The sequence below is a fragment of the Anas acuta genome, chromosome 24 (genome assembly GCF_963932015.1).
Source record: "Anas acuta chromosome 24, bAnaAcu1.1, whole genome shotgun sequence".
NCBI lineage: Eukaryota > Metazoa > Chordata > Aves > Anseriformes > Anatidae > Anas > Anas acuta.
Window position 1 is genome coordinate 3,473,600 of NC_089002.1, and position 22,450 is coordinate 3,496,049.

Genomic DNA, 22,450 nt, shown 5'->3' on the forward strand with positions numbered 1-22,450 from the left:
CTCTTGGTGTGGTTGCACCCACTAAAGGAGGGTGCAGGGCTTGGGCTGGCTGGAGGAGGCAATAAGGAGCCCAATCCACCCTTTGGCTTTGTCTTGGCTCAGAACTGCAATCGTTGCTGTGAGCAGAGTGCTTGGGGCTGTAGCTGGCTGTCACAAATGGGAAACAGGAGCTAGCAGCAGCACCGGCCTCGTGGCTGGGGCACTGGAAACTATTGCTGAATGCCCTCAGGTATGAAAGGGCAGCGCTCTGTAAAAACTGTTTGCCCTACTGCCTGAAAAGCTGCCAGCAGAAAATGCATCTGGAGAGCTGCTTAAACTGCCGAAGGTAAATGAAATCCTGTGGTGCTCGCATTAAATTGTATTTACTTACTCTTCTGTAGATCAAGGGATTACAAAGCCCCATCAGGCAAATGAAAATGGCTATTGCAAATATCACCCAAACAAGAATAGCTCCAGGAAAGTGTTTTAAAAAGTGTCCCAGAGCAAAGCCATGCCCTGCTTTATCACCAAGCCAGTCCCAGCTCAGCTTGCACGGGAGCGAGCATCCCTTCAAGGCTACCAACACACCAGAGACCGTTTGGAAAGGCCAGAGCTAAGGCCCCAGGGTGGCTCCCACCAAATCCGAGCCCTTCCAGCAGTCCCAGGGCAGAGGAGAGCAGCAGGTGAGGCCGTCCAGCTCCCTACCGCGCGCAGCTGCAATAAAACCACGGTTACCAGCACGTCCCCAAGGCATGGCCAGCACGACCCCGTGGCGTGCCCGGCACCTCGCCACCACAGGGACCGACCGACAGCGCCTCGCAGAGCCTCATGCAGCAGCACAGCGCCCGATGGAGCAGCAGCAGGATGGAGCAACCGCCTCCCTCCCACCCCGGCCTCGTGCGACGGAGCCAGCCCGCGACAGACGGCAGCGACGGTGATGGGAGCCAGGCTGGGGGGGGGGGAGAAAATTGCACGACTTTGTCCCCGGCGGTGCACGTGGTGTCACAAAGCCGGCCCTGACCTGGCTGAGCCGTGGCAGTGGGGGGAGGATGGGGGGTGCTGTTGTGCATTGCTTTCGCTCACCCAGTTTTTACCAAGCCTTCGCTTTTCTGTGTCCTGAGGCTTCAGTCTGCTGATTTATGGCATTTTTCGGGAGGTTAAGTGATTAGTGGGGCTACTGTGAACGTGATCGTGCTGCAAGTCCTCTACTTGGGTTTGCAATGCCCACAACAACCCTGCACAGTGGAGACTCCTTATTAGCTAATGCATCTCCTCTGTGAATCCTCGATTCACAGCGAAGGAGAAGACGACCCACCGAGGCACCGAGCACCTTGCTGAAGGGCAGGAGCTGCAGGAAGAGCTGCTCCAACGCCCAGCTCCCAGCCCTGGCGCACGTCACTGTGCCATGCTGCTCCCGTGCAGCACCCCAGCAGGCTGTGGGCATCGCCTGGTGCTGCTGCAAAGGCTTTAGCAGAAGGCGAGAGCCCTTGTTAATGCACCCCTAGACGGGCAGAGATGATCTGGGGTAAGATATCCCGCATAGAGGGGAGCATCACCCTGCCTTATGCGCAGAGCCACGCTGCCTGCGGGATGTATCCCGCTGCACGGAGCTCTCCTGGGTGCCACGGTGCCAGCAGCCCCCCTGTGGTTGCCTGATCCGGGCACCTCAATCCCGGCTGATGGTGGTGCCAGGAGGGATTTGCCCACGCTGCTCCAGCAGAGCACGAGCTCTCCTGGAAAGGCTCCCCACAAGCAGGGCAATCGCAGCGCATCAGGGTAACGCGGGCTCACCCCCAGTAAGTCCCAGTGGGATCGGCTGCGTGCGTCGGCACCGGGATAGGAAGGAGCCTGGCAGGACTAGGAACGGGTACAAGGTGGGAGCTTTGGCTCCAGAAAGCAAGAGGTCAGCGAGGGGCAGGAGGAGAGCCTGCCTGCGGGCAGCACCGGGCAGGATGAGGCCAGCCTGGGCAGCGGGGCTCCCGCTGGGCTGGGGGATTTGGTCCTCATCTGCCCCGGGAAGTACAGCTGCAGCCTCATTTGTGTTTGAATGCAAAATGTATGCGGAAGAAAAAGCTCAGCTGGTAGATTTGGGGGAGAGAAGATAAGGGGCATTTACCGGCCTTTGAAATCCATCCCCTAATGAGAGCCGAGTTCGGTCTGGGGGAAGGCAAAGCCGGTCTCCGACAGAAGATCAGAGCTCCCCCCAGACAGCGAGGGGCAGGGGCCCCAGCGCTGCGACCAGGGCAGGGCTCATTAAAGATGCTCCTGGCTGGCAGCTCCAGATCTGCTCGAACCAAGTGCTTGGTGTTACAAGATCATCCCCATCCCGAAACCACGCGTCTCCTCCTAAAAACACAGCTCTGACACTTCCCTGGCTGTGCAGAGCTGCTGGATTTATCTCCCTGCATTCCCCTTTCGTGGGTTCACTCGGGGACTTTGGCAGCGTTTGCCTCGTGTGCGGATGCAGGACCACGCACCCAGCCTTCACCCGAGGGCTGGGGGAAGAAAACCTCCCAGGCAGGAGGTGCTGCAGACAAGGGGCGGCCGCTTTTCAAACTGCAGGGCAGAGCAGCACCCTGAAAACTGGAGCATTCAAGGAAGGAGGCTTCAAACAGCCCCAGCGTGCCCAGAAAAGCCAGAGAAAAAGCCAGCAGTAGCAATGTTCATTCTCTGGCTCCCACAACAGCTGAGCCCCTCTTCCTGGAACACGCAAACCGCCGCTTAGCTCATAAATCGGCCCTGGCTTTGCAAGGCACAGATTGCTTTTTCTGTCTGCAAGATACATTAGCCTCTCTGGTGGAGGAGACCGAGGGGCACGGTGGGGAGGAGACGCTCTCGTAATGGGCAGGGGCTGCAGCAGTCTGGCTGTAGCAATTAATAGGCTAAGTAATGAGGGAGATGCTTGCAGCAGGAGGGCAGCTCGAGAGGCTCCTTCTCTTTGCTGCGCCCTGGCTCCTCGGGTTGGGAACGGGCTGGTAAAAAGGAGCCCGAGCCCTGTGCAAAAACTGGGGGATGCTCAGAGTGAAGAAATGTGTGGATAAGAATCATAAAAGCAAAAATTCGAGGCATGGGAGAGGGAGGGAGCCTGCTCCGAGACGGGCTCGAGCACTGCTCCAAGCGGTGTGGGGTATCACCGAGCAGTCGCGTGTTTTTGCAAAATACAAAAACCAATGCACAGCCATACTGCTCGTTAATTATTTAAAGATGCTTTTAATGTGTTGTTAGGCTGCAGTAACAGCTTTCCCTTGGGTGTGTCTACAAAATAATTAGGCTTGGAGAAATTTGATTAATTTTTCATGAATTTAGACGATTAGCCAAATACATTTTTGGACTTTTTTTTTTTTTTCCGATCTGCCTCTCACGGTTTCTAGCAACAGAAGGAGATTGTTGAAGTCTTTATCAGAAAGAAAAAAACTGCTCCAAATCTGACAGCTATAAGAAATTTGAGACCAGAAAGAAGCGATTGAATGGCATCTAAAAGAGAGGGGTCAGCAGTTCTCTGTATCGCTGCTGCCGCCCATTTCCAAAATGAACAATTGAGCCTTTCTCCTCCGCTTCCTAGCTATGGAGCGACAAGAAGGGAACAAACAAATCAATGTTTTCAAAGTCCAAGACCAATGCTGTTTACGACCCTGACAAAAGGACACATGCACAAGGGTAGTTTGGGATCCAGTTTTTGTTTGTTTCATTCGTTGTGCAGACGAGAGCCCTTTGCACGGCACCTGTTCCCCAAAGCACCTCTCCCTCCATCCAGCTCTGGCTTAGGAAACGTAAAGGCTTCCTAAGGTGAAGCCTCTGCCCTTCACTTTGATTTCATCAAGTTGCTCCAGTTTCTCACATGCCTACAGAACAGCTACGACCCCACGTATGTAAGGTTTCCCCTGGAAAAAAAAAAAAAAAAAGAAAAAAGAAAAAAAAGGCCATTTTTCAGTGCCAACAGCCGATGGCAAATAGCGCTTTACTGCAGTTTAAGACAACTTTCACTGTGAATCTGTAAAATCTACAAAATCTAGGTCACTGAGCGGAGATGAATCTTTAGAGAAAGGTCAAACTGCATTTCGCTCGAAACCCCTACGTGTTTGGAAGAGGAGCAGCCTCCCAGGACCAACACCGCTTCAGCCGTGGAAGCAGCGCCCGCAACCTGCCCACGCTGCCTTGCCAGGACGTGCCCTAACACGACGCGACACTGGGCTCAATATCAGGATGAGGATTTGTTCTGTGTCTTGCTACAGCTTCCACTGCCTCGATTCCTCCCAAAGAAGTGTATTGCAGCCAGAAGGCTCTGAATGCTGAGAGTTAGTGCTTAAAGACCTGCTGCTCCGCTTACTGCTCTCCAGCCTCCTTCCAGTGCTTGAGTGTCTTTGCTCTTTGCCATTTCTCCTAGGAGAAGGGAAAAATAGAGGAACAGCCCCTATTCTTACAGAATTTAATGAACGTATCCTTTGAACGGCAACTTGTCCATCTAGCTTCCAGGAGCTTAAGAAATTATTCCTGAATCGATACGATGCTGGATGGAGAAAGAGATCGCGCCGTGCTTTCAAAGTTCAGCAAAACCTGCTGAAAGCAGAAATCGACTTCAGAAGCTGATCCCGATCCACAAAGAAAATCTGGATTCTTGTGGGTGGGATAAACCCTGGCTGAGGTACGGCTGCAGCAGCAAACCAGCCCTCAGGGGTTCCCAAAGGTTTCGCTTGTTTTCGGTTTCCTGACAGCCGAAGCAGACCAATCTGTTACCCCCTAACGTTTGTAGTTTAAGGAAGAGAAACACAGTAAGGAGAAGATTGGCAGCTCTTCAGAAAGGGAAAATAAAAAGCAAAATAATGTTGAGTAGAGACGTCACGGCAACAAAATAAAAGGAGGAGAAACGCCTAGGAGATAGGGAAGCACAACCTAGAGGTGCGCAGAGCGGGTCCTGCGCTTCGGCAGCGCTCCAGCCCTGGGGCTGCAGCCAGCAAGGGCAAAGCACGACCTCTTCCAGCACCCTCGGCGCAGGGCAGAGGGTCCAAAAAGAGAGACCGAAAGCTTTTCTGCAGCACTAGGGGCGTGCTGTGGGTGGACACATCCCCTAGTGCTGCCGCTGCCCCTCGAGCACCGGGTTACAGGGCTGTAACCCCTGTGGGAACGCCGCATCGGGGGGGGGAAAAGTCGTGGCTGCAGCTCTTGGAAGAGGTGGGCGTCCTCTGGGCACCGAGTTATGCTAAGGCTTTGCACTGTTGACCTGGATAATTGGACGCGGGATTAATTGGGGATTCAGGTTTCCTTGAAGCAGGTGGGTACCCTGCCCCCCGCTGTCACGAGGAGGTTTCTGTGTGCTTCGATGCTGCTGGAGAAATGTGCAATATAGAGGGCAAAGCCAGCAATAGCCTCGCATGCAGACATGCACAGCTGGGGCACAAACGTTGTCCTTAACCCTTTCAATGGGCTCGGAAGCAAAAGGATTGTCCTGCGTCAGAGCCCTGGCAGCCCTAAAAGGGAGAGGTTTGGAAAGGTTTTGGGGTGTTGCACAGGGCAGCGATGCCGAGGCTTACAAAGGGAGAGGGCTGGTGCAGACCTGGAGCGAAAATCCTCATTAACAGTGCAACTTGACTCTCATTTCTGCTTGCACAGCCCGTGGCAGCTGCGCTCTTTGGCCATCATTAGGCATCTCGGAGGCTGTTAAAGGCTGCTCGGAGATATTTTGATCCCTGCAGACCCAGCCCGGGAGCCTGCCGCTGGTCCCCATTTCACCTGCACTCCTTCCACGTGCCCAATTCAGGCCCCTGGTGCTTCACCTTCCCATTGAAAGGGTTAACGGAGTGCATGCTTAATTGCCAGCACACGCGAGCGAGCGTGGAGTGAGCCTTGCCCCATGCCTGTTACCTCCTCCGCTGGTACGGTACCTGGGGTTGGCGTGGCTTCAGGGTGCAGTGCCAAGGATAGAGAGGGGAATACGAGGACAGCATAGAAGAGAAGGGAAGAGAAAACAAAGGAATACATAAAACAACCAGCACACACCAACGGGAGACTGGGGACCACTTGCACACAGTCACCAGAGACTCGAGAGAGAGAGGAAATAAATGCATCAGCTCCAACCCATCGCCCTCCTGCTTGCACGGGGCAGAGAGCAGGGACGAGCCCTTGGAGCTGGAGGTTGACCACACACGGGCTCAGCTGCAGAGATGCCAGCGGTGTTGATTAAGCAAAGCACTGAAGCAGGTGCTTACACCTAATCCCAGCAAGGACTGGTTTTGACACCGAATTTTGCCTTCGGTTTCCTGGTGGGACTCTAACATCAGGTCTTAGCCTGCGTTGTGTGGGTGTGAGCCCTTGGCACAGGGCAGCAGAGCTGGGTTTTATTCAGACTGCTCAGGTGAATGAGCCTGGCAAGCAGAAAATAACCCCTGGATGTTAATGGGATAAATTTTCTTAATCTCCTTTTTTTTTTTTTTCAGTTCCAGATTCCCCTTTCGTGCAGCTTTGCAGCGGGTTCCTCCGTATCAAACTCATTTAGAGCTGCTAATTGTGCTTGTGCGCCTGGCACTGACACCACTCGCCTATGCTGTGTTGTACCTCAGGGCTGCACGTTTTGAGGTCAAATGCTGTATTTCTGTAACTTTGCTTGGGGATTTGACATTTCAACGTTTTTCTTGGAATCAATGCCGGCTCCTTGTCCTTCTGCTGAGCCCCAGCAGCTCCTGGGGCCGCTGCAGAGCCCGGCGGGCAGAGCCCCTTACCTTGGCACGTGGACGTTGTCCTCAGCTGCTGTTTGCTGACACAAACCAGTTAAGCACTACACAAGAGCTGGTGCTCATGGCTCTTTGTCAGCAGTGCCCTAACAGGCACCGTTACCCGCATGTAAAAGCAAACCCAGTAAAAACACATGTGGGATAACCAGAACTGCTGTCGGCACTGATGGCTTCAGCCCCATCCCTGTGCTCCGAGCAGTTCGTTCAGCAAAGCCCCTTATTTTTTTAGCACTGATGTTCCCCCTCCCGTGTTTGCCAAGGTGCAACCTGGCCGCTGGTGTCTTTGTGCAGCCCCATCTCGGATCCCGTCACAGCAATTAGCGCTGCTGGAACCCACCTAAGACATGCCAGGAAGCATTTCATTTCCTCTGGGCCATCAGTAGGAATTACTTTTCCTACTCAGAGCCATTAGTTGGGGAGGGGGAGATGGAGGAAAGGAGACAAAAACCCCATTAAATCATAGTGCTAACTAAATCATAGGTCTTTTAGCAAATGCTGAAGAAAGGAAAGAGCCAGCTTTTGTCTCCCCGAGTTCCCTCAGGGCTCCTGAACTTTCACTTAGTTTGATGAATGCCTCACAACGGGCATTTTATCTCGTTAGGGAGCTGGGGCTCTGCTTTGGGTCAGGTCAGCTGCTGGCTGCGGGGTGATGGGGCAGCCTGGAGGATGCAGCTGCAGCACCTCCTGCCAGTGCCCCAGAAATCATCTGCCCCGTGGCCAGCTCTTACCGAGGCTGCAGAGGTGGTGCCTGGCTGTCCCTACTGCTCCCGCAGAGCTTTTATGGGACAAATTTGGGGTGATTTAGCAAGAGTGCACAAGGCCAGTCGTCTGCCCATCTCCGCAGCATGTAGCAGATGCGCACCCATCGTTATCTCGCACCGCTTGCTCTGGGGACCTCCAAATTCCCTGACCTGCAGATTTTGGCTGACACGTGCACATCGCCCCCCCAGCCCCGCAGCGAGGCCAGCAGCTGGGGCTCTGCACATACCTTCGTTCAGCAGGGCTGGCGACTCCTCCACGATGGTTTCTCCGTCCCCCACCTGGGTCCGTGCGCGCAGGAAGAATCGGTAGCGCGAGATGGGGTCCGTCCTCTGCAGGGTGAACCTTGTCTGATTGGGAGAGAAGTTCTCTACCAGGGTCCTGCCCGTTTTGGATCCGTTAACTGGGGAGGAAAGGCAGGCGGTGGCGGCTTCAGCTTGGGTTCGGAGGTACGCTGTGCTACGTCACCTGGCCCCAGGGCAGGACCTGGGGGCAGCCCGGGGCCACTAGGGCTCCGAGAGCTGGATCTGGTGTTGGGTACGCCTTGCCTAGGGCAGCGGGTGACTTACTGGCTGGCGGACCTGCTGCTGGTGACACTTGGTGGTGTGCACGGCCAAGGAAAGCCCTAGCACGAGTGTCAAGGTCTCAGACAGCAAGTTGTCCTCCCCCCAGCATCACGCAGAGCGTGCTGCGCTCCGGGCAGCACCGCTTACGGAGCCGGGAGCTTGGTTTGAGTGAGCACAAAGCACTCAGACGGTGCTTAAAGGGCTTTCTAAACCTGAGGCCAGACTGATTTCCCTCCTCCTGTGCCTGGCTTGAGAACTGCTGAGCACCCCCAGCCCTTCGGGGCCAGCAGCAAGCTGCAGATGCCCAGCACTGCTCCAGGACCCCCTCCAACACCAGCAGTGTGGTTTGGTGATGGAAATCTCCTTACGGAGAGCTTTCTGTGTTAGGCACGGAGGTAACTCAGCAGCAAGGAAAACACTGAATGACTTAGCTGTTATCACTAGGAAGATAAGATGTGGCACGTACAGGCTTGATATCTAAGGTTGTATCCTGTGAGGACTCCATTGGGATGCTCTGGGTGATCCCACTCCAGATTGATGCTTTCCAGGTTTGGCTGTCGGATTCTTAAATACCTGGGGGAGCTGGGCACTTGGGAGGGGGATGGGACCAGGGAGGAGAGGGAAAGAAGAAAAAACAACACAAGATAACATACCTTACAACACCGTACACATCGCAGGCTGACTGATAACACCCAAGACACTCAGAAACACACGCGCCAAAGATCAGATACCCACTGAACAAGAACCTGTGCCAGGAACCATGCACCAGCCAGGGGGCTCAGCAGCGTGTGCAGGGACCCGAGCAGCTCTGCATGCACCGCGTTTACCTCCCCTCTATTTCTCTGCTGGAATGGTGCAAAAACTTCTCTTACTGCAGGGCGGCTTTGTGTTAGCAGTGTCTGGGGACCTGCAACAGGGATCTGGTGTATACAGTGGTCCTTACCCCGAGGAACGTCTGCTTTTATGGCTGCTTATTCAAAGCTGGTAAAGGCAGGGAAGCGTTATACCTCCTGGAATTAAAGGATTCTCCTGGTTTACCCCTAATTGCAGCGTCTAGCTGGGGAAAGAACTTGGCTTACTGATCTAAGACATCAATGATTATTTTTTAACGCAAATTTCGCAGGATATCAATCCCCTAACCAGTATAGAGCCAATAAAACAGCCTAGTGGTGTAGGAAAAAGAAAATCAAGAGTTTACGCATGACCAGAGTATAACCTGCTGTGATTGTTCAGTGCCACCCCATGGTGCCACACGCCTCCAGCATGCAGGAAAGGAGCTAAACCAAGATGCAACCTGCTCACCAAACTGCTGGGCTGGAAAAGAGTCCTTGCTTTTTAACAAGCTGAATTGTAGCTGGTCAAGGAAAGTCACCCAAAACTGGTGACAGAGCATCCAGGAAAACGTTACGGAAGAAAGAGAAAGGGCTGAGAGAGATGCTGTGCTGGGGCATCAGGAAGAGGAGGAAGAGAAAGACGACCCCGTGGTGTTTGTGTTAGGTGAGAGGATTTGCTTCCAGCCTCTCCTGTTTCCTCCCGCTGCATTTCTGTACCGCGCTGTGCCAAAAACATCTGTGCTAAAGAAAGATTCATTGGCAGGCACGGAAAGTGCAGCTCCGACAAAAAGTTATTGGCGTGCCTATAAATAGCTCCTGTGACAGCAAGAAAATTAAAATCTCAAATTCATCCTTGACACAGGCTCTTCAAACAGGAGGAGGAGGTGCTCCTGCCTTAAAAGCCCGATAGGAGCACGAGGGACGGCCCCCCAGAACAAAAGCACGGAGGTCTTGCAAAGATTTCTCCACCTTTTACCGAGCAAGAGGAACTCCTCCGCCCCCGTTTCGCAGAGCTGCGGGGACACTTGGAGGTGACGCAGCCATCCAAGGGCACAGTGCTGTGCCTCTGCAGGGCCTCTGCAAGCCCTTCTCTCATTCAGCCTGGTCCCAGGTGTGCTAAAAGTACCCGAAGTGGGGGACGATCAATGAGACGGTGCCGGGAGTTGGCTCCAGGGGTACTGGCAGGGATGTCACCTGCCCCACAGGGACAAGGGCACGGAGCAGTGCCCTGTGACAGTGCCTCTGTCCGGTTGCTGCCATCCACCTGCAGCTCAAATCCATCCCTGGAGCCTCTCCCCAGCAGCATCACGGCTCCACACAGCTCCTGGCCAACCCTGCGGAGCTGGGCTGAGCTTCCCGAAGCCGTCCCAGCCCCTGCACGAGGTGCCAGGAGCCCTGGCGAGGACGTACCTCCTTCTGGGGTGGGGAACTCCTTAATTTCGCTGCGAGGCCCATCTCCTCTGCCGTTGGTTACAACCATCTCAAGCTTGTAGTTGCTGTAAGGAAACAGCCGGGACACTATGCCCCGGTTTCGGTCTCCAGGAAAACTCACATACTGCCGTTTTTTGGAGACCCACAGGTTCTTCAGCAAACTACTGTCTCTCCAGAAATAGGCCTTCAAGAAACATGCATGGCAAGTGAAGCTTTTCCTGTTTTAAGTTCTTTTTTTTCATTAACAAAGCACAGCAAAACTTTGCCTTTTCAATGAGAAGCCTTTTAGGGTGATTAAAGAAGCTCCTCGCCCCCCAGGCGGGTACCCGAGGAGGAGGCTGAGGCACAGGGGTAGGAGCTTGGTAAGGGGCGCAAGGTGAATCCAGCAGAGCTCAAATTGCAAAGAGCTGCCCCTGGCATCCAGCTCTCAGTGCTGGGCACCCAGTGCTCCCCCTTCCTGCCCGGATTAGTGGCTGTGGGTTAGGCGAGGTGCGACACGTCCAGCCACAATGGAAAGTCTGAACTCGGAGAGCCTCCGACGCGGAGCCCCGACTGTAAATCTTATTTCATGCAGAAATAAGATTCATTCGGAAAATCAACCAGGATAACAGAGCAGAGGCAGAAAAAAAGGAAAGCGGCACCCGGAGAGCTTCCTTTACGCTCTGTGAATGATTGGATTTGAAATGTTATAACTGCCTGCGGGACACACGCCTTTGGTGGAGTCATAAACCCTGCTAGAAGGGCTCAGTCCAGACTTTTGCTTGTTTTGAACAGGGTCTATCCTTTAGCTTTACCTTAGCAGAAAATCTCAACATTAAAAGTAAAAAAACAGGATCAGTAAATCACAACATTAGAAGTAACAAACCAGGATCCACGCTGCCTTTAGTTGCCAGTTAGTGCACAGGACTGGGTTTAGACTTTGCAGGGCTTGGCGTCTGTTAGAAGGTGATGTAGGGACTTTGGGGATGACACAAAATCCAGCCTGTTTGTACCTCTCCAAGGTCGTTTCCCCCCAGAGCCAGCCAGTCTGCACTTCTGAGCAGCTGTAGGGCCAGGGGATGCCTCTCTGCACGGGCAGAGCCACCAAGGGCAGGTCCCTTGGTGCTCAAAGGCACCCCAAGGTCTTGGGGAGCCAAGGAAGATGTCCCCAGCCCACCCAGACCCTGCACAGAGCACCCCAAGGCTCTTCATCCCTGGTGCTGCCCCAGAGGGGGCTCAGCCCCTGGTCTGCACCCCAAAAAGGGTCAGGGTGGCCAGAGAGAAGTTTTCTGTCATCCCCACTGCAGACGGCTCCGCCAACGGGGCCACCTGTGCCGGCGAGCAGGTTAGCCGTGTTAATAGCCCGTGCCGGAGAGATTTGCTTTTGCTCACTCTGTACTCCTTAAGCTGTCCCTGGATGGTGTCCAGGTGCACGCGGGTCCACGTCAGGGCAATGGCAGTGCTGTTTAAAACTCTTATCCTAACATCCGTAGGCGCAGCCTTGGGATCTGGGCGGTCGGGGACAAAGCAGAGCGCGGTCAGCACACGGTGCGCCCCGCTGCCAACGCGGGCGAGTGGCCGCGCACGCCGCCTCTGCCATCTGCTGGCACCCCTCATCTGCTCCAGGAGTTTCATCACTGGGAGATGTGGCTGTTTTCTCCCTCCTTAAAATTGGTTTTGGAGGATTTCCTAAAGCAGCAGGGGCAGGCCAACTCTGGGCTGCCCTCCTTTAGGTTGCACAGCCCCATGACCACACATGCCCGCAGCACACCACCACTCACCTCCATCCCCGCACTTTTATCTGACGTTAGCTTTTTTTTTTTTTCTTTTAACCTGATTTTCAAATCACCTGCCTGCATGTAGAAATCTGCCATTACTCGTGAAGCAATTCAGACATGATAGAGCTACTTCTGCTGTTTTTTTTTTCCTACATGTCCCACCCTTTGGGACATGGGCAGGAGCACACCTGTGACCTTCTGGGGTGGGAGACGCGAGTTTGCTCTCCCTGGTTCGCCTCTACATAAAGCACACAAGTACAGGCTCTTACAGGTCTTCCCCCAAACCTCAAGCCCATTGCAACCTCCCCAAAAACACCTTGGAAAGCACAGGGACAGCCGTGCAGTCAGGTCATGGTGGAGCTTCTCCAGCAGCGAGCTCTCAGCTGGGCACCGCTAAGTTTTGGTGCTCAGCCCCAAGCACTCACCCCAGGCTCCTGCCCTGTCTCCCACCTTTTCTGCCCATCCTTCCACTTCCCCATCTCCTCTAGGAGATGCCCAGCATGAGGATGTGCTGGGTGCTATCTCAGCACCATGAACACAGAGTTTCTTGTAAGTGCTGCACTCTTCTTGCATCCCCTTGACTTCAAGCCTAGAGTCACGGGTGGCTTTCTGGCTTATCTGCCTTACTTCTTGGTACTCCCTGAGTCATCTGGCCAGGTGATCCACTGATCTGTGGCACTGAGAGGAGCTCATTTATATCTCTTTAAAGATAAAGTTTTGGCAGCAAACCACATGTTCCTGGCAGGATAAGGATCATAGGTCGGAGTGCTGGATGCTACAGGCAGAAGGTGACACCAGCAGACCAAAAAGAAAGGGAAAAGGTTAAACAAGCTGGCCACTGCTGTGCATGACCAGGTAGAGAGGTTTAAAGGAAGATGAGCTGAGCCAGTGGTGTGCTGCAAACAGGAGCCCAAGCCGTGGCTTAGCTGGGGCTGTATCAGAGGCACAAAAAGCCAGTCCGGGATGAACCAACACCGTCTCCGCCACTGGTAGCACCTCTCATCCAAGATGGACTTGGTGCTGTGCGGATATCAGGGGCAAGAAATTTAATGCATGTCATTGGATGACAGCCAGAGTTGTTCTTAAGGAAATTTTGCCACCTTCTAGACTGGAGATATTATCTGTTTTTTACAGAAGGAGAGGCTGAGTGGTTTGGGTCCTGCAGGTACCTGCAGACAGCCCAGAACAGACCCAAACCTCTTTCTCCCGATGCTTGGAACTGGATTTTTGTACCAAATCAAGCGGTGCTGTGAATGTAGCTGGGGCGTGGGTGCCCACCCCTGCCCTTGGATGGGCTCCTGCCCTCAGGAAGCACTTACGGGCTGCGGCTGAGAAAATACTCACAATCTTCCCCCGAGTAGCCGATGACGGTGTCAGGCTCTGGTGCTCTGCCGAAGTCGTTCTCTGCCTGCACTTTGATCTCGTAGGGGACGTAGATGGGGGTGTTCCAGACCACGTGCCTCGGGGTCTTCACCGTCTCGTTGTACCAGCTCCCGCGCGGGTCCCTGCGCCTCCATCTCACGATGTACCTGAGGTTGGGCCCGTACGCCTGCGTTGCGTTCAGGGGCTTAATGGAGCAAAACAGAAAGTGAGGGGGGGGGGAAAAAGCAGCCGCATTTCTCTGCTATGGGGCTCCAAGAGGTTCTGCTCAGCAGCTGGTTCTTGGTTCATGCTCCAGCAGCAAGCCTCAAGGAGGGTCTGTACTTCTGCTCCCAAAAGGGTTGTACCTACTCCCTGCCCTGCAGACCCTAGGCAGAACCCCAAACCATACTCCCACGCCTTATTTCACAGCCCCACGCCTTATTTCCCAGCCCATGCTCCCCCGGCAATTCCTAGCCTCCCTCTACACTTTGGCTTGTTCCTGGATGACACCTGCTGGTCGATGGAGAAAAGCAGGAGCTGCTCTGTAAGCCCGCTGTGTATCAGGCTCCGGAGCATCCTCCCCAGCCTCTATCTGTGGTCCTTCAGCTTTCCTTTGTCTTCCATTGTTGCAAATTATTTTTTCATCACAAGTCTTCTCGCAGGCACTAGCAGTAGCCTCTCTCATAGGTGTATCTTCTGCTTTTTATTTCCTTTATGATCATCGGGGTTAGGGGATTCTGTGCGGTACATTGCATGTGCTAGGAACCCTGAGTCCCCTGCATTTGAGGATTCAAATCCTGAGTCCCCTACCTCTGGATTGCTGTCGAAGGCAAACTCACCGTCCAGGTTATCTCCATGTTGTTTTTTTGGGTCCCCGCTCCTTGAACTCCTGTTGGGTTAATTTCAGGTCCTGATATTCACAATAGGGAGAAAAAGAAAAAAAAAAAAAAAGCAGTTTATAATGCTGAAAAATGACCATTTGTGTGGTTAAAACCCCGTTGCTGCACAAGCCCAAACCGCTTCTGGACCAGCAGCTAATGGCCTGCTTTTTCGAGAAGTTTTAACTTCCCATTCAGGTTAATGGAACATGAGATTCTCCGCACTCCTGAAAACCAGGCCATTTATTTAGGAGCCTTTTTTTTTTCCCCAAAAAAATGTTGTCCTAAATCTTTAAAAGACACCATTGTGAAGCATCCCTGGGAGCCGAGCCTGACACTTTTGAAATCTGAAGCAGGCAGAGCGATGTCACAGCCCAACACTAGGTGCCAGTAGATGTTGCAGAAGCGTTTCTGCAATGGCCAAGAAACGCAGCAAAACTCCTGAGCTTCCCGTCAATTCCCCCCCTGACTTCTCCCAAGTTTTCTACAGCGCACAGGGCACTGGGCACACACTGCAGAGCTGAGTCTCGTTGTGGACTGGAGGACACTTTACTCCAGCATTGATCTGGGCCCCTGCCCAGCTCTAGCAGTGGACAATGAATTAGCAGTTTTGGAACAAAATCTCTTCTGCTTGGGGCCACTTTACACTTGGAAGTCTAATTTTCCAAGAGACTTCTGAGCTTCCTGTGGCCAGAAAGGATGAAAGATTTTCTTTAGAAAGCTTTCTTGACAAATGGCCTGCCTTCAACAGCTTCTCCCAGAACAACCACTGCAGGATTTTTTCCGTTCAGGCTCTGCTGCTCTGCACAGCACCGCTCAGAGCCTCGGGGATGCGGTTTAAAAAAAATCACAGCCCGGCACATGACTGCATGGCGCAGCTCATTCCCTCTGTGAGCCCTTCGTGTTCGAGGAGCTGGGTTCCCACCCCACGAGGGACAAGTCTGGCATTGCCCAAACCACTATAAACCATCTCCAGCACACCGGGGATGCTGGTGGCCAGCTGCTGGGAACGGTACTCACGCGCCCCGTTGGTCTGGTATCGCTCGGAGGGCACGCTGGGCAGGCTGCTGCCCACGTCGTTCACGGCAATCACCCGAAACTGGTAGTTGACGTACGGGGAGAGGCTCAGGACGGCCGAGTTGACGCTGCCGGGGTACCTGGAGTGGTTGTGCCAGGTGCCGGGCTGGAAGCGATCCTCCTCGAACTGCACGATGTAGTCTGGGGGGAGGACGGAGGGCTCAGCCCGGTGGCGAGGCACCCCGGGCGGCTCGTGAGGACACCTCCCTCCATCCACCCCTCTCCTAAGAGACAGGAGAGCCTGGCCGCTGACCTGTGATGGGGCTGTTGTTGTCATCACCGGGAATCCAGGTCAGCCTCACGCTCCTCTCAGCCAGGTCCGTCAGCTCCAGGTCCCGCGGCCGGTCGGGGCGCTCTGCGGGCCCAGCAAGGAGATGGGTGAGGCTGGGTGGTCCCGGGAGCCCCCCGGTCCTATTCCTCCTTTGGGGCAGGGAAGCCCTGGCCGTGCCAGCCCAGACCCGCAGGAGGACACGCTTCATGTCCTTCTGCTTTTATTAGGCCGGTGCATTTTTATTTATTATTTTTAATACAAACGTGCTCACGTCCTAATTGCGCCTCGCCTTGAAACCCAACCCGCATGCACTGACATCATCTAGTGCTGCAAGCACAAAGGTGGCTTAGCAAGGGGATAGATGATCTTACAACAAGCTACATGCCACCATTCTGAAAATAATTGCAAACAGAGTGGAAAGGACACCAAAGCTAACTGAAAATACACACTTGGTTAGAAAACGCCCTGGGCACAATCGCGGTGTCTTTATCCTATCACAAATCACATACTCCTGTGGATCCAGCTCATGCAATAATAACAAAACCTTTTCCAGGTAAAAGTCAGGGAATTCAATGTGATTTCTTTTCTCTACCCTCAGGGCTCACCATTTCCAGCTAGGGGTAAGGTGATTCGTGCACTCAAGAATCGGCACTGGGGGACACAAAGGGATGCGTCCTTCCTACCCGTGCCCATCTGGATGGGACTTCAAGGACAACTTGGGCAGGACTTGGAAGCATCAGCTCCCAGCTCGGTCAACCGCTACGCCTAGATTTCTGCCAGAGTTATTGACAAGGCAAAACAAAAAATCAGCTTACAAAATAAAATAAACCAAATGAATTAGTGATGATTACCTTTAGGTAAGTCTCTCAAGCGGTTAGCAGGGACTGCTGCAAGGTAAGACATTGGTTGTTAACGGGGTTAGTTTAGTCATTAAGCCTGGGTGGTGAAAGGAGCACCTGGTAAATATAAAGTCACACACACGGTCAGATTTCAGCAGGATCCAAACCTCCCTGGGGACCAGAGGAAGCAAGTCCTGCCCCCAGAGACCCCCCGCACTCTGCACGCCTTCCTTCCTATTTCTAATACACTGCGAAGGGGAAACATCAGCCCGGTACAGAGTTAATTAGCTATTAGGGGATGAGGAAAGGAAATAAGCCCAGTCAAATTATTAGGGATATGGGATTTATATCGCACTCCTGCCTTTGTAGGGCACGGTGGGTCTATGCCAGTAGTGCTGGTGGGGTGGGGCGCTGAGATGAATGGGGACCCTGCACAAGAGTGGAGGGGGCCGAGAGCAGGAGCTGGTAAATCTGGGTGGTTTTTGGAAAAGATCTGTCATAAATGAGTACGGAATGGGTTTCAGTTTGTTGCTCCTTGTGCTGCTTCACTCACCCGCTGGGTGTCACACGGTCCTCAGCACCCTCAGACTCGGTTACGTTCGCTCCCAAATGTAGGGCTGCTCTCTCAGAGCTTCCACTACCACCTGGATATTTTTAGCTGCACATAATAAGTACTTTTTTTTTCTTTTTTTTTCCTCTCTCAAATGCAAGTTCCCTTCTGCTCAAATCCGGTAGCATTGTCTGAGTGAGTCTGAGGTCAGGCTGCGTGTCCTTGCTGAGTCCTGCAGCAACGGAACAACTGCTCTGCCAGCAGCTCCCTGAGCACCACCCCTGCGTTAGAGGCGAGCTCTGCGCCCACAGATCCCCCTTTCAGCCCGACCTTGAAGTCGATCTATTGCAGGGCAAGCACAGCACCTAGCTGGGTGTCAGCACACTGCCACAACAGCTTTACCTAGCACAGTGAGGTAGGCTTTAGCTGAATCCTTGTCCAGCTCCGTGCTGGCTACGCAGGTGTAATCGCCTTGGTCCTTTTCCGCCACGCCATATATTGTCAGGCCGTCGTCTTCTTTCTTCATCCTTAAAGGGTTGAAAGCAATAATACAACAGTTCCTAAGAGCTTTAAGCAGCAGGACTGAAGCCTAACTGTTCTCTGATAAACCACACAAAACAGCCCAAAGAGAACGGGAGCACTTCGCCAATCTCAAGATTTTATCAGCTAAGGACGCATTGAGTTATTCTTGGAAACCTCATTTCCGAAGGAATCAGTGAATCTGCTCTGGGTATACATCTGGGAGAATCACACCCTTAGGAAGCCTGTGTCCTGGGAGCAGATCTCATTCCACGAGAAGCAGATCAGGCTATGGAAAGGAAATTACAACCGTACCTCTCACAGCTGATAAACATTCATTTTGGAGGAGCTCGTTATTAACCCATACATTTTATCAAGGTGTCCTAAAATATCTGTAAATAAAACCTCAGCTCAATGCCTTGTTTTACTGGCAAGTCAATTTTAACTGCTAGGCAGCCTCTCTTGGAAGGAGCTAAGAACATTGAAAGCACCAAGAGCAGCAGATGTTGCCTAGGTGGGAACTCAACATTTCTCCTTATTATCCCCAGTGACTCCTGAAGCAGTTTGCAGCTGGGGGGGCAAAAATCCCAGCGATTTTGGAGAGACAACGCAGGAATGGTAAACACGAACCTGTTTCCAATGTAGAGGGGCGCATCGTCCTTCAGCCAGGTGACCGTGAGCTTCAGCGTGGGGTCGTGCTTGACGCGGCAGTGGAGGCGAGGCATGGAGCCCCTCTTCACCACCTGGTCCTCGGGGCCTCGCACAATCCTGGTGGGGTCTGCAAAAAGTCCCAGAGGGGCTGTCAGGGGCTGAGCTGCGGGGTCTCAGCTCAGGAGCTCGGTCAAAGCTTAACTGTGGTGTCTCTTGGAAAGGACAAGCGTGCACGTCAGCTTACTAAACCATCTCTGCTACAAATGCTTGGAAATAAACTCATTTAACAAACCATTAATTCATGCTGACCCTTTAACAAATACCCACTTTTCTGACTCAGCAAACAGCTTTGCTGAACAGGGAAAACCCAATCCAAACCTGATTCTGAAAACGTTTTGTTGCCAGCGGGTATTCTTGATGCACTCTTGGTGTTTCTTTTTGCAGTGCTCATGGCATCCTGCAGCTTGATATCTACACCAAGCCCTTCTACAGCTTCAGTGTACCCATAGCCTTGTTTTCCCCATAAAGAAGGGATCTCTGCCCATTTCTGTATCCCAGCTCCAAATGTCACAGTGCAGACTGCCGGAGCAGACCATCAACCCTCCCTTTACATAAACATTCACTTCTGCTGCGAGTTTCAGAGGATCCAAGAGCACATTTTGCTCCTGAGCTCCCACCTTTCACTTCCAGCCGAACCTGGGCCTCCGCTTTGCCCAGGATGTTGGTGGCGACGCAGGTGTAGATGCCCTGGTCCTCCTTCCGAGCCATGTTCATCTCCAGGCTCCCGTTCTCGTGCGCTTTGTAGTTCCCTCCGTCCAGCGTGTTCCCCTGGCCGTTCTTAAACCTCACAGCCGTACAAAGAACTCTTGTAAGGGCAGAAAGAGCAGGACACCGCCCCGTGCCAGCCCTCCCCGCCGGCAGGGGAAGCGCCGCCGTGCTTACCAGCGCAGGGTGGGGATGGGGGAGCCGAAGAAGGGGCAGTCCAGCCGGGTCCTGTTGTACTGGATGACTTTGATCAGCTGGTTGCGAGGGGCCAGGATCCGTGGTGGCACATCTGCAAGCACCAGAGACCCAGCTACCGAACGAGAGCTCAAACCAGCCCCTTCGCTTCCCGGTCCTGCCACCCATCTCCTTTTTTTGTTCACTGCTCCTTATTGAGGCTTTCAAGACTTAACAGAGCTGCTCCATTCGCTCCTGTTCCTCTTTCCCTCTCCAGCTTCACCCACACAACAGCTTATATCTCAGCTCCAGCAGCACTTGGCTCACCCTTTGCCTGGCTTTGCAGGTATATGGCAATGGACTTTCAATCCCAAACCAAGCTGCAGAGGTCGTGTATACGCGTACATTAATCTCAGAGCAGCTAACAAGAAGGAGGAAAGCAAACAGGGAAAACCTGCAGGGCAAACTTGTGCGTGGGGTGTTCGCCTTCCTTCTTTACAGAAGCAGGAGGCACCGTTCTGCAGGGGACACTTCCACGCCCTGGCACCCTGCGGGGTCCTGATGGCCACTTCTGGGGTTTTCCTTCCCCAGCCAGGTGTGGAGCAGCTGCACGGGGCTGCCCTGTCCCCATGGGCACCTACCCAGGACGCTGACGAAGGCGTTGGCCAGGAGGTAGCCGTGCTCGTTGGACGCGTTGCACTGGTACACGGCGCTGCTGCCGATTTGGGTGTCTCGAAACACGATGGTGTCTCCAGCCACCTCGCGGCTCGGGTTGGGCGGAGACGCTTCAAAGAGGACAGGCAGAGAGAGGACGTGTTAAATTCAATCTCAAATTAGAATTCACACGACCCCGTGTTTTATCGTGCCTCTTTCCCTCTCGGCCCAGATTAAAGGAGATGGTGGCACATGGTGTTCCCAGCCTCCAGACGGGGTTCAGCTGGCCCTGCCCCAGCCGAGCAGGTGGTTTGTGTGCTGCAATGCCTGCACACCATGCAGCACCCGGCGGGTGCCTGGCACCCTGACGGCAGCTCTGGCTCGTGCTGGGCTCTGTTTTTGCAGAGGAGGTGCAGACCCCCCCCCCCCCCGGCTCACCTTCTATGGGCTCCCCGTTCACCAGCCACTGTATCGCGGGTTTGGGGTTCCCGTTGGCTCGGCAAACCAGCCTGCCGTCCTCACCAGGGGCCAAAATGAGGTTCTGGGGCTCGTCCAGCCAGTACGGAGCAGCTTTAAAACACACAAACGTACCGGTTACACACGTAGCAAACCGGACCAGATGGTCCCCAGAGGTTCCAACCCAAACCATTTCGTCTGCTGCGAACAAATGCAACCGGAGAGCGGAGCCCATGGCTCCCACTGCCCGTAGGGAGGGTTGGAGGAGATGCTGGTGGGGCTGGATGCAGCACAGCCCACGTGGGAAGCCCCCAAAATCACGCTTGCCCCCCTCAATTTCTGGCTGTGAGAGGGAAGAAGATGGCAAGGTAAAGGCGACGTACCCTTCACTCTCACCGAGATCGTGTGGCGGATGCTGCCCATCTTGTTGGAGGCCAAGCAGAAATACTCCCCGGAGTCTTCCTCTGAGACGTTGGAGATCCGAAGAGCCTTGTTGAAGTTCTCCAGCTTGGTCTTGCCTGCGGGGAGCTCACCTCCTTTCTTGTACCACATGATGTCTGGTGCTGGTCTAAGGAGAGGGAAGGAGATAAACGCACTTGCAAGACGAGAAAAACCTTCCTAAGAAAGCAGGAGGTGATCCTGCACGTGGAACCTCTCGAGCCCAGGGATGAGGACTGCTGAGCCACCCCCCTTCCTACCACAGCCCCTAAAACTGGACCTGAGCTGGTGAGGAGCTGGTGCCCACCCGCTCCCGTGCCCGGTACGTACACTCCCGAAGCGATGCACTCCAGCAGCAGGTCCACCCCCCTGAGCACCATCTGGCTGCTCGAGGTCCCGTACGGGTACATGAAGCTGGGCGTCGTTTCCGTAACCCCTCGGGCTGAAATCAGCAGGAAAGAAAAACAAAAAAACAAAACCAGGGTGCTTTTAAATTCTCCTTCTCTTGCAGCAATAAGGAGGGCTCAGACAGGGCCAGCGACGCACGGCGCTTTTTTGGGGAAGCTGGCAAGTTCCTGGCCAAGCCTGGCACACAGACCTCACCCCAAAACATACCTGGAAACTAGAGAAGAGCTTAAAGTCATTTCTAAAGGAAAAAAGACTGGGCGTAGAGAGGATGCTGGGCAGACAGAGAGGTGAAAGAAGGAAGAGAGGATGGGCAGGGGGAGCGGGGATGGTGCACCAGGACAGCCTGGTCCCCGTGGGGCAGCACCCATCCTGCCCGCCCCTGCCTCCAGCACAGAGACTGGGCTGGAGTCGGATGAGAGGTGGAAATGCCGATGGACAGAACACTCAGTGGAGGACAGCCATGAGAAACGGGCACAAAAAGGGTGTATCGGGCAGCTGAGCCGCCTTGCCATGGAGATGTCCCCGCCACGGTGGATCCCAGCAGTGCCGGGGGCTCTGGCAGCACCCCCAGTTTCCCACTGGTACTGGGAGCTGCTGGGTGGAAGGACCAAACCGTCTGGAAATGGAGCTGGAGGATGGCAGAAGACCAGAAGGACAAATTTGAGGACTGGACAGGAAAGTTTAACAGGAGACAACCGGGGGAAGAGACAAGACAACACCCTACAGACACACACAGTGGGGGTCTCTTTGTGAGAGAGAGAAAAATATATCAACGGAATAAATTCCATTAATAACTGGAATTATTAAACTTGGTCAGTGGGGGCACCACAGGATGAGATGGGTTTGAAAGCAGCAGTAGCAGAGACAGAAGTTATGAGATTAGGAAATGGGGCAGGACAGGCAGGTTTGGCACGGGACCACTGCAGATAGTGAAGCAACTCAGGGGGAAAGCCCACCCTGAGGTAGGGGCAGGCTCTTGGGGAGCAGACCTAGCCCTTTTCTGCTGGCCCCGAAAGCTTCATTAGCCAAATGAGCTGGTGGCAGCCTGGCTGTTCCCTCACCCACACCGGGAAGCCCCCAGCTATTTGGGAAGTCTCTGCTTGGGCTCTGGCACAAGGAAAGGGCTGGGAAGGAAAAGGGGACAGAGGGCAGAGACGATTTCTGGAGTTCAATCAGGAAAAGTTTGTGGCCAGGCCCCTCGAAGGAAATGAAACAAACCAAGGAGGAATCAAACCATGCCTTTGAAATGGCTCCGCACCCCCCGGGGCATGGCCACACTCACGCATCACGTCGCTCCCACGCACCGACAGTTAGTGGCCAAGATGGGCTCGTCAGAGGGTTAATTAATTATTTGGTTA

At 53.8% G+C, this 22,450-nt stretch overlaps 1 protein-coding gene across 21 annotated transcripts in view; it reads right to left on the minus strand.

The window, feature by feature from the left end:
• NFASC (neurofascin) overlaps positions 1–22,450 on the minus strand; it is a 108,457-nt gene that overhangs the window by 14,700 nt on the left and 71,307 nt on the right. For 9 of the 21 annotated variants that reach the window (XM_068660195.1, XM_068660199.1, XM_068660207.1 and 6 more), the window contains 18 exons: positions 21,015–21,126; positions 20,630–20,814; positions 20,229–20,360; positions 19,778–19,921; positions 19,140–19,251; positions 18,875–19,041; positions 18,177–18,324; positions 17,430–17,554; positions 16,490–16,525; positions 15,621–15,722; positions 15,311–15,508; positions 14,252–14,322; positions 13,395–13,617; positions 11,665–11,780; positions 10,273–10,477; positions 8,496–8,618; positions 7,693–7,866; positions 5,859–5,873 (listed from right to left, as the gene is read on the minus strand). In XM_068660195.1, the coding sequence (XP_068516296.1) occupies positions 5,859–5,873; positions 7,693–7,866; positions 8,496–8,618; positions 10,273–10,477; positions 11,665–11,780; positions 13,395–13,617; positions 14,252–14,322; positions 15,311–15,508; positions 15,621–15,722; positions 16,490–16,525; positions 17,430–17,554; positions 18,177–18,324; positions 18,875–19,041; positions 19,140–19,251; positions 19,778–19,921; positions 20,229–20,360; positions 20,630–20,814; positions 21,015–21,126 (2,388 nt within the window). The remainder of the gene's footprint in view (positions 1–5,858; positions 5,874–7,692; positions 7,867–8,495; positions 8,619–10,272; positions 10,478–11,664; positions 11,781–13,394; positions 13,618–14,251; positions 14,323–15,310; positions 15,509–15,620; positions 15,723–16,489; positions 16,526–17,429; positions 17,555–18,176; positions 18,325–18,874; positions 19,042–19,139; positions 19,252–19,777; positions 19,922–20,228; positions 20,361–20,629; positions 20,815–21,014; positions 21,127–22,450) is intronic. The other 12 variants (XM_068660212.1, XM_068660211.1, XM_068660202.1 and 9 more) reach the window with 7 other exon arrangements.